Below are 12,186 nucleotides of genomic sequence, written 5' to 3' on the forward strand. Positions count from 1 at the left end.
AGTTTTATAACTGATTTAAATTTGACAAAGTCCATTATGTGAGCACCCATGGCAATCTCCCACCAATCAATGTGTCAGTGTCCGTAATAGTAGTTCACTATGCACCACTCCACAGGCCAATCAATGTTTCATGACATACTTTACTGATGTTCTTAAAACACTTCAGTGATTAGTTTCAATTAGTTACATGTCTTCAACTGATTTTAATAGGGTAATAAATTATTTGGACTAATGTGGGTGCCCATGGCAGTCCCCTACAAATCAATGCTTTATAACATGGCCTGTTAATAGTTCATAAAATAGTTTAGCTGGAACCCCCATTAATTGCACTTTTGTTTCAAATTTTATGATTGATTTTGATACGTTAATTTTACAAAGAAAAAAAAAATATCGCTAATAAATAAATCGGTTGTAGACATCTCTGACAACCATTTCTTTAAAGGAGGAGCCTAATTTAAACAATCTCTAATAAACTTGACACAAGCAGTCCTGTTACTTAGATCCCTTGTAACCACCTGTAACTATGCAGCATCACTGCATAAAGTATTACATTTCTCTGCAGCGCCACCACAGGTCAAATGAAGCATTACACAGTTCTTATAGAAATCATTGGGCTTTCTGTGTGCTGCTTGGACATGCTGTACCCTCCAAGAGAGAGTAATGGTCTTTGGAGAAACTCTTGCCTGGGTCCTGAATTAGTGACTTCCTTACATTTACTTGAAACTACCTAATAAGGTGTTTAAAAGATCTCCCCTAAAATTGCGCCCAGTTGAAGTGAACCACCTCTCAAAGGTGGGCATTTAGCTGTGACTGTCTTTTTGCCTCAGCATTGCAATTCATGACTTCTTATTGCTATTCCCTTTTGAAAAAAAAAACCTTTATATGTAGGAAAAAAGAGAGGAAATCTCAGAAATCTTTTAATGTTGAAGTTTAAAGGAAATGTACACCTCCGGATGCAATTTTGTTTTTACCTAAATGCATGTCAAAATGACTTTTTACACCTTATTCCATTAAAAATGTTGCACTGGTTGCTTCTACAGCCTCTATGTTGTACAGTCTTGCTGGCTGTAGAATGAGCTCACTGAGAATCTATCAGTGAACTTTTTCTGACGGGACGGTTTATAAGTCTTATCGTCCGACTTCTGAGCTCCTCTCAGCTGATTTATGACCACATGAATGTTCAGTTGAACTTTGTCCCCATTCTTTAAAGGGATTTGAAGAGAATTAACTAGGTTAAAGCGAGTTAATGCCGGGATCACATGATAATAGCATCAGTACAGCTTTCACACCTTTGCATCACTATGATGTGAGTGTGGAATAAAGTAAGTAATTTCATTATATACAGTTGCCCCATGGAGCCTTAAAAGATATGTTCACCTTTTGGGACAATTTTTTCGGTAAATTTTACCATTTGGCTTTTACAAGTTTTTTTTTCCTTGCATATTTTTGGCTGCAGAATTAGTTCAGCTCAGCCTTGATGTGGTCTGTGGTCATAAATCTGCACAGAGGAGTTCAGAAAAAGACATCAGAGTTACAAACTTATTGTCAGAATGAGCTCAGTCCCAAAAAGCCTAGAAAGCCAAACAATGCCAAATTTTCAATAAAACTCAATTGCAAAAAAAATATTTTTTTGCATGAAAGTAAAAAAATAACTTAATTGATGTCCCTATTCTTTGATGAAATTAATGAAATTAGTATTAGCTGTTGTCACCACTAGGGGGAGCTTACTGCAGACATAGTCATTATTAACCCCTTTACCCCCAAGGGTGGTGTGCACGTTAATGACCGGGCCAATTTTTACAATTCTGACCACTGTCCCTTTATGAGGTTATAACTCTGGAACGCTTCAACGGATCCCAGTGATTCTGACATTGTTTTCTCGTGACATATTGTAATTCATGACAATGGTAAAAATTCTTTGATAGTACCTGCGTTTATTTGTGAAAAAAAAAGGAAATTTGGCGAAAATTATGAAAATTTCGCAATTTTCCAACTTTGAATTTTTATGCAATTAAATCACAGAGATATGTCACACAAAATACTTAATAAGTAACATTTCCCACATGTCTACTTAACATCAGCACAATTTTGGAACCAAATTTTTTTTTTGTTAGGGAGTTATAAGGGTTAAAAGTTGACCAGCAATTTCTCATTTTTACAACACCATTTTTTTTAGGGACCACATCTCATTTGAAGTCATTTTGAGGGGTCTATGTGATAGAAAATAACCAAGTGTGACACCATTCTAAAAACTACACCCCTCAAGGTGCTCAAAACCATATTCAAGAAGTTTATTAACCCTTCTGGTGCTTCACAGGAATTTTTTGAATGTTTAAATAAAAATGAACATTTAACTTTTTTTCACAAAAAATTTAATTCAGCTCCAATTTGTTTTATTTTACCAAGGGTAACAGGAGAAAATGGACCCCAAACATTGTTGTACAATTTGTCCTGAGTACGCCAATACCCCACATGTGGGGGTAAACCACTGTTTGGGCGAAATGGCAGAGCTCGGAAGCGAAGGAGCGCCATTTGACTTTTCAATGCAAAATTGACTGGAATTGAGATGGGACGTTTATTTCGTTTGGAGAGCCTCTGATGTGCCTAAACATTGAAACCCCCCACAAGTGACACCATTTTGGAAAGTAGACCCCCTAAGGAACTTATCTAGAGGTGTGGTGAGCACTTTGACCCACCAAGTGCTTCACAGAAGTTTATAATGTAGAACCGTAAAAATAAAAAATCATATTTTTTCACAAAAATTATCTTTTCGCCCCCAATTTTTTATTTTCCCAAGGGTAAGAGAAGAAATTGGACCTCAAAAGTTGTTGTACAATTTGTCCTGAGTACGCTGATAGCCCATATGTGGGGGTAAACCACTGTTTGGGCGGATGGGAGAGCTCGGAAGGGAAGGAGCGCCGTTTGACTTTTCAATGCAAAATTGACAGGAATTGAGATGGGACGCCATGGTGCGTTTGAAGAGCCACTGATGTGCCTAAACATTGAAACCCCCCACAAGTGACACCATTTTGGAAAGTAGACCCCCTAAGGAACTTATCTAGAGGTGTGGTGAGCACTTTGACCCACCAAGTGCTTCACAGAAGTTTATAATGCAGAGCCGTAAAAATAAAACAAAATTTTTTTCCCACAAAAATTATTTTTTTAGCCCCCAGTTTTGTATTTTCCCGAGGGTAACAGGAGAAATTGGACCCCAAAATTTGTTGCCCAATTTGTCCTGAGTGCGATGATACACCATATGTGGGGGGAACCACTGTTTGGGCACATGGGAGGGCTCGGAAGGGAAGGAGTGCCATTTGAATGCAGACTTAGATGGAATGGTCTGCAGGTGTCACATTGCATTTGCAGAGCCCCTAATGTACCTAAACAGTAGAAACCCCCCACAAGTGACCCCATATTGGAAACTAGACCCCCCAGGGAACTAATCTAGATGTGTTGTGAGAACTTTGAACCCCCAAGTGTTTCACTACAGTTTATAACGCAGAGCCGTGAAAATAAATAATCTTTTTTTTCCCACAAAAATTATTTTTTAGCCCCCAGTTTTGTATTTTCCCAAGGGTAACAGGAGAAATTGGACCCCAAAAGTTGTTTTCCTATTTGTCCTGAGTACGCCGATACCCCATATGTTGGGGTAAACCCCTGTTTGGGCACACGGGAGAGCTTGGAAGGGAAGGAGCACTGTTTTACTTTTTCAACGCAGAATTGGCTGGAATTGAGATCGGACGCCATGTCGCATTTGGAGAGCCCCTGATGTGTCTAAACAGTGGAAACCCCCCAATTATAACTGAAACCCTAATCCAAACACACCCCTAACCCTAATCCCAACAGTAACCCTAACCACACCTCTAACCCTGACACACCCCTAACCCTAATCCCAACCCTATTCCCAACTGTAAATGTAATCTAAACCCTAACTGTAACTTTAGCCCCAACCCGAACCCTAACTTTAGCCCCAACCCAAACTGTAGCCCTAACCCTAGCCCTAACCCTAGCCCTAAACCTAGCCCTAACCCTAGCCCTAACCCTAGCCCTAACCCTAGCCCTAACCTTAGCCCTAACCCTAGCCTTAGCCCTAACCCTAGCCCTAACCCTAGCCCTAACCCTAGCCCTAACCCTAGCCTTAGCCCTAACCCTAGCCCTAACCCTAGCCCTAACCCTAATGGGAAAATGGAAATAAATACATTTTTTAATTTTTCCCTAACTAAGGGGGTGATGAAGGGGGGTTTGAGTTACTTTTATAGCGAGTTTTTTAACGGATTTTTATGATTGGCAGCCGTCACACACTGAAAGACGCTTTTTATTGCAAAAAATATTTTTTGCGTTACCACATTTTGAGAGCTATAATTTTCCCATATTTTGGTCCACAGAGTCATGTGAGGTCTTGTTTTTTGCGGGACGAGTTGACGTTTTTATTGGTAACATTTTCGGGCACGTGACTTTTTTGATCGCTTTTTATTCCGATTTTTGTGAGGCAGAATGACCAAAAAACAGCTATTCATGAATTTCTTTTGGGGGAGGCGTTTATACCGTTCTGCGTTTGGTAAAATTGATAAAGCAGTTTTATTCTTCGGGTCAGTACGATTACAGCGACACCTCATTTACAGTTAGGTCCATATATATTTGGACAGAGACAACATTTTTCTAATTTTGGTTATAGACATTACCACAATGAATTTTAAACAAAAGAATTCAGATGCAGTTGAAGTTCAGACTTTCATCCTTCATTTGAGGGTATCCACATGAAAATTGGATGAAGGGTTTAGGAGTTTCAGCTCCTTAACATGTGCCACCCTGTTTTTAAAGGGACCGAAAGTAATTGTACAATTGACTCCAAGGCTATTTCATGGACAGGTGTGAGCAATCCCTTCGTTATGTCATTCTCAATTAAGCAGATAAAAGGCCTGGAGTTGATTTGAGGTGCGGTGCTGCATTTGGAAGGTTTTGCTGTGAGGTAAACATGCGGTCAAAGGAGCTCTCCATCCAGGTGAAACAAGCCATCCTAAAGCTGCGAAAACAGAAAAAACCCATCCGAGAAATTGCTACAATATTAGGAGTGGCAAAATCTACAGTTTGGTACATCCTGAGAAAGAAAGAAAGCACTGGTGAACTCATCAATGCAAAAAGACCTGGGCGCCCACGGAACACAACAGTGGTGGATGATCGCAGAATAATCTCCATGGTGAAGAGAAACCCCTTCACAACAGCCAACCAAGTGAACAACACTCTCCAGGAGGTCGGCGTATCAATATCCAAATCTACCATAAAGAGAAGACGGCATGAAAGTAAATACAGAGGGTTCACTGCACGGTGCAGCCACTCATAAGCATCAAGAATAAAAAGGCTAAAAACATCTAAAAAAGCCAGCACCGTTCTGGAAGAACATTCTTTGGACAGATGAAACCAAGATCAACCTCTACCAGAATGATGGAAAGAGAAAAGTATGGCGAAGGCGTGGTACAGCTCATGATCCAACGCATACCACATCATCGGTAACACCCGGCGGAGGCAGTGCAATGGCTTGGGCATGCATGGCTGCCAGTGGCACTGGGTCACTAGTGATTATTGATGATGTGACACAGGACAGAAGTAGCCGAATGAATTCTGAGGTATTCAGAGCCGCCATACTGTGTGCTCAGATCCAGCGAAATGCAGCCAAACTGATTGGTCGTCGTTTCATACTACAGATGGACAATGACCGAAAACATAAAGCCAAAGCAACCTAGGAGTTTATTAAAGCAAAGAAGTGGAATATTCTTGAATGGTCAAGTCAGTCACCTGATCTCAAACCAATTGAGCAGCATTTCACTTGTTAAAGACTACACTTCAGGCAGAAAGGCCCACAAACAAACAGCAACTGAAAACCACCGCAGTGAAGGCCTGGCAGAGCATCAAAAAGGAGGAAACACAGCGTCTGGTGATGTCCATGAGTTCAAGACTTCAGGCAGTCATTGCCAACAAAGGGTTTTCAACCAAGTACTAAAAATGAACATTTCATGTAAAATTATTGAATCTGTTCAATTAATTTTGGTCCCTTTAAAAACGGGGTGGCACATGTGAAGGAGCTGAAACTCCTAAACCCTTCATCCAATTTTAATGAGGATACACTCAAATGAAAGCTGAAAGTCTGAACTTCAACTGCATCGGAATTGTTTTGTTTAAAATTCATTGTGGTAATGTCTATAACCAAAATTAGAAAAATGTTGTCTCTGTCCAAATATATATGGACCTAACTGTATATCATTTTTTTATGTTTTGGTGCTTTTATACGATAAAAACTATTTTATAGAAAAAATAATTATTTTTGCATCGCTTTATTCTCAGGACTATAACTTTTTTATTTTTTTGCTGGTGATGCTGTATGGCGGCTCGTTTTTTGCGGGACAAGATGATGTTTTCAGCGGTACCATGGTTATTTATATCTGTCTTTTTGATCGCGTGTTATTCCACTTTTTGTTCGGCGGTATGATAATAAAGCGTTGTTTTTTGCCTCGTTTTTTTTTATTTTTTCTTACGGTGTTTACTGAAGGGTTTAACTAGTGGGCCAGTTTTATAGGTCGGGCCGTTACAGACGCGGCGATACTAAATATATGTACTTTTATTTTTTATTTTTTATTTTTTTTTTTAGATAAAGAAATGTATTTATGGGAATAATATATATATTTTTATTCATGATTTTGGAATATTTTTTTTTATTTTTTTTTACACATTTGAAAAAAATTTTTTTTACTTTTTTACTTTGTCCCAGGGGGGGACATCACAGATCGGTGATCTGGCAGTTTGCACAGCACTCTGAGAGCAGTGCAGGCTGCTTCACAGTGCCTGCTCTGAGCAGGCTCTGTGAAGCCACCTCCCTCCCTGCAGGACCCAGATCCGCGGCCATCTTGGATCTGGGGCTCGAGCAGGCAGGGAGGGAGGTAAGACCCTCGCAGCAACGCGATCACATCGCGTTGCTGCGGGGGGCTCAGGGAAGCCCGCAGGGAGCCCCCTCCCTGCGCGATGCTTCCCTGCACCGCCGGCACATCGCGATCATCTTTGATCGCGGTGTGCCGGGGGTTAATGTGCCGGGGGCGGTCCGTGACCGCTCCTGGCACATAGTGCCGAATGTCAGCTGCGATAGGCAGCTGACACCCGGCCGCGATCGGCGGCGCTCCCCCCGTGAGCGCCGCCGATCGCGCTGGACGTACTATCCCGTCCATGGTCATAGGGGCCCACCCCACCTCGACGGGATAGTACGTCCGATGTCAGAAAGGGGTTAATCTCAATGTATTAACAGTTTGCAGTAAGCGCCCCCTAGTGGTAGCTGAAAGCAGACAGAATGTTATCAAGTCATATTTCTGCAGGTGATATGGAACTTTGAAAGAGAAATTATCAAAATACATGAAGAAATAAATTCAGCACAAAGGCTAAAAACAATAAGCCAAATAGTGGATGTTTACTTTCAGGGAAGAAGTTATAAAATGTATTTTCTGCAGCTTACAGTGAGGAAACAAAAAGGATTCTGTGCATTGCTGTTACTGATTTCTCAGTCTCTTTGTTTCTCTGTGAACCTTATGTTAGAGCAGAACCCTTGTAATACCTGACGCGGAGATGCTAAACATTGACAAGTTCCATTCTCGGCCGTATAACTTTTATGTGTCATTTTTTAGGTGCTTGTGCATTTCTCAGATGACCACCCTCATAAAGCCCAGACGAGAGCGGATTTAACAATATGATATTACTTTATGATGTGTCACTTTAAATCATTCTCACAATGAGACCTGACTGCAAAATATTATCTAGAATGGAAGTGATGACAGACATGACACTATTTGTTTTTATGGTCGCTATGATAACATTTTATTGCCGTTGTACCAGCCAGAAAAATGTTTACTCGGAAATGTTTTTATATGTATTGATTTACATCTGAAAAGTTACTGTGAGATCTTTTGGAACACCTGGAGTGGACCCCCAGATCCACAACAATGGACCTCCCAAGGGTGAGCTGACCAGGTAGACCCCGCAGATCCACGACAACAAACCTCCCAAGGGTGAGCTGACCAGGTAGACCACCTCCTATACAGGGAGCGTAAGGGGCAGACCCAAGGGAGACTGTTGTGAATTCTGTTATCGAACTCCCTCCTGTGGTCATGAATGGTACTTCGGCGAGTTCTGTCCATGGACTCCCTCTGGTGGCTGTGAGTGGAGATGCTGCTTCTGAGGTTCCTTCCACAGGTGACGTAGTTTATTCTTTGGCTGGCTGCTCTATTTAACTCCACTCAGATCGTTACTCCATGCCAGCTGTCAATGTTCTTGTACTGGTTCAGTTCGCTCTTGGATCTTTCGGGTGACCTGTCTACTCCAGCAGAAGCTAAGTCCCTGCTAGTTTATCATTTGTTCTTTGTTTTCTTGTCCAGCTTGCTATCATGATTTTGCCTTGCTAGCTGGAAGCTCTGGGATGCAGAGTGGCACCTCCACACCGTGAGTCAGTGCGGAGGTCTTTTTGCACACTCTGCGTGATCTTTTGTAGTTTTTTGTGCTGACCGCAAAGATACCTTTCCTATCCTCAGTCTGTTTAGTAAGTCTGGCCTCCCTTTGCTGAAACTTGTTTCATTCCTGTGTTTGTGACTTTCATCTTAACTCACAGTCAATATATGTGGGGGGCTTCCTTTTCCTTTGGGGAATTTCTCTGAGGCAAGGTAGGCTTTATTTTCTGTCTCTAGGGCTAGTTAGCTCTTAGGCTGTGAAGAGGCGTCTAGGCCAAGCTAGGTACGCTCCACGGCTATTTCTAGTGTGTGTGATGGGATTAGGGGTTGTGGTCAGCAGAGCTCCCACTTCCCAGAGCTTGTTCTGTGTTAGTTTAACCATCAGGTCGTTCCAGGTGCTCCTAACCACCAGGTCCATAACAGGAGACTATTGCCACAGAAGCTGGAACCCGGAGACAGGTAGCAGGAGGTACAAAATAGAGAAGCTGGGCATAGGACGGACAGAGCGGGGTAAGATGAAGTACAGTTTGGTAAGAGCTGAGTACAGGCGAGACCAAAGGAGCACTGGAAAGGGGAAGAGACAAAGGAAGCAGGACAGGACACCAGACTAACAGAGTACGGAGCGGACACTGGGAAGGCTGGACTGGACGAGGAGACTAGGAAGCCTGGGAAAGGCAGAGAAGCTGAACTGGCTGGACAGAGCAGAGACTCAGAACAGACAGTGCAAAGACAAAGATGGACCTGAGTCACAGAAGCACAAATGACAGACAGGCAAGGAGCAGAGGAAGGAATCGCCTTAAATACATGGAGTGCTGAAGGACTGCCGGGTCACGGTCCTCCAGGATCACAGAGAGGAGATACAGAGCGCCTGTAAATCAGAAAGAGGAAGTGCTGGAGTGGGCGGTGGGCACGTGCACCCGACGAGAACCAGGGAGCGGAGAAGAATGAAGGAGAGGAGGAGCGTGCCGCAGCGGGTAAGCATGACAGGGGGAGCAGCAGTGGTCCCGGCAGCAGGCACGGCCGCAGAAGGAGTGGCCGTGCCAGTTATGTCTGAACAGCTACTTCTGTTGTGTCTACTGCTTATATATCGCCTGTTCTATCGTCTGACAACACAGGGTGAAGAGCCCTCCTGGCAGGATGACTGTTCTGAGTGCATCATTTTATATATTGAATTCATTATCTGCTTTCACAAAACTTAAAATCAGGATTTTAAGTATGGAAATAATAGTGAGCCACAGGCTGCGAATGAGAGTGGATTCTCTGCCTAAGTATCTAAATGGTATTTTTCCACTCTAAAGGCATAATGTACTGATATACTGTACAGATGTATCTCTATATACTAGTACATTATAGATAAAAGGGCAGAAACAATAACAGTGAGTCAAAGGTTGCTTTACTATATAAGAGAGAATTTTCTCTGACCAAGATCTAAATGGTATTCTTCCTCCTTACAGGCATAATGTTCTGATACACAGATGTATCTCTATAAACTGGTATATTATGGGTAAAAAGGCAGAAACAATAAAAGTAAGCCACAGGCTGCACTGCTGTGTATAAGAGAATTTTCTGTGTCTAAAGATCTAAATAGTATTCTTATTCTCTAGATGCATAATGTAATGATATACAGAGGTATTTCTAGAAATTAGTACGTGATGGGTACAGTTGCAGAAACAATAACAGTGAGCCACAGGGTTGCACTGCTGTACATGAGAGAATTTTCTCTGCCTAAGTATCTAAATGGCATTCTTGTTTTATACAGCCATAAAGTAGTTATATACAGATGTATGTCTACAGACTAGTACATTATGGCTTAAAAAAAAAAACTAAAAAGTAAATTATAATTTTTTTACTTTTCCCACAAAGTAAAAAAAAAAATAATGGCAAAAATAATTAAAATATTGGAAAATACTTTTTTTTAAACAAATCAGTGTCACAAATCCTGTTAATCCTCCAATGCATTGAGCAGGGGTTTGGACATGATGACCCTGGAGGTCCCTTCCAACTCTAACATAGTAACATAGTAACATAGTTAGTAAGGCCGAAAAAAGACATTTGTCCATCCAGTTCAGCCTATATTCCATCATAATAAATCCCCAGATCTACGTCCTTCTACAGAACCTAATAATTGTATGATACAATATTGTTCTGCTCCAGGAAGACATCCAGGCCTCTCTTGAACCCCTCGACTGAGTTCGCCATCACCACCTCCTCAGGCAAGCAATTCCAGATTCTCACCGCCCTAACAGTAAAGAATCCTCTTCTATGTTGGTGGAAAAACCTTCTCTCCTCCAGACGCAAAGAATGCCCCCTTGTGCCCGTCACCTTCCTTGGTATAAACAGATCCTCAGCGAGATATTTGTATTGTCCCCTTATATACTTATACATGGTTATTAGATCGCCAACGCTAACCAACTCTAACATTCTATAATAAATCAGTAAATACCACGGACATATTTGGCATCCATGTAATTGCAACAGCTTGTACAAAACAGCGCGCACATCAATTGTAGTAATTGGTAAATGGCGTAAAAAAGGTGAAATAGTTTTTTTTTTTATATTTAACTCCTAACAAAAGCTTGGCTTACATATTGGTATGTCGAAATGGCACCTATGAAACTGCACCATGACTCTCAAAAAAGAAGCTTTGGATCCTACTGATACACCGAATGCCTATAATGTTTTTATGAGTTGAGGCACTATTATTGTGGGGCATAAAGAGGTCATGATTACTATGGGGGGGGGGGGAAGGCACAAAAAAGCATTATTACTATGTGCGGGCGCAGAATTTTGTGGTATTGTTACTGTGCAAAAGTGATATTTCTATGGGCTAAGGGTATTTCCTTTAGAGAAAAATTGTTACTTTCTGCCCCCCAAAGTAATAATGCCCTCTTTGTGCCCAACAGTTATAGAGCCTCTAACAATACAATAACTTTCCCTTTTTGTATCAACAAAAATAGTAAAACCCAATCTTTGTCTTGTACTCGGCCCCGATGCTTTGAAGGCCTAAAAGCTGTTTGAGGACTACTTGATTTAAGAGCAGGTCACGGATCCCAGTCCTATAAGGTGACAGTACCAACCACTCCCTTAAAGGGAACTTGCCACCAACCATACTCATACCGTTCCCCCAACATTCTGTGTTTTATTGTCAGATCTTATAAAATACATTTTTGGCATTATATGGCTTTACAGTATGTTACAAATTTATAATATATATTTATATATAAATGCAGCCGACATTCACTCCCTTTTAATTTCCAATGACTGGAAACAGATAGCGACGGCATATGGTGGGAACTGAGGAGTAAATGATGACGATCTCCCATCACAGTGATTGACACTAATACATGATTCGCTCTGTTTCAGGTGGAGGTGTTATGGGGGCATCCGGAAGAAATGCAGCTTTAGCGGCTTTACAAGATCTCAAAGTTCGGGCTTAATATTCTGGAAATCTCCTTTGTTACATTGAATAATAAAGTGAATTCTCGCATTTGTCACATTGTGACGTTTTACTTATTTGCAGAACAAACATTAACACAGATAAACAGATGTTGCATCGGGTTCTGGAACTTTAAGTTGCCCTCCGTATCCTATGGAGAATGTCACACAGACTTTGTCATAAAAAAAAAAAAAAACATTTTTTTTTTTCAATCTGTTACACTCAGATCATTCTCTGAATTGAAATCCATGTATAATGGGAGATGCCAGA

General features: G+C 41.3%; 1 protein-coding gene across 1 annotated transcript in view; it reads left to right on the forward strand.

Annotated features, from left to right (window-relative positions):
- Positions 1-11,971, forward strand: part of PYROXD2 (pyridine nucleotide-disulphide oxidoreductase domain 2) — a 118,112-nt gene extending 106,141 nt beyond the window's left edge. Inside the window, exon 16 of the mRNA XM_069754005.1 lies at positions 11,844-11,971. Coding sequence (XP_069610106.1) covers positions 11,844-11,917 — 74 coding nt within the window. The 3' untranslated portion in view covers positions 11,918-11,971. The remainder of the gene's footprint in view (positions 1-11,843) is intronic.
- The last annotated feature ends 215 nt before the right edge of the window (positions 11,972-12,186 follow it).

This window comes from Ranitomeya imitator, chromosome 2, assembly GCF_032444005.1.
Source record: "Ranitomeya imitator isolate aRanImi1 chromosome 2, aRanImi1.pri, whole genome shotgun sequence".
NCBI classification, from domain to species: domain Eukaryota; kingdom Metazoa; phylum Chordata; class Amphibia; order Anura; family Dendrobatidae; genus Ranitomeya; species Ranitomeya imitator.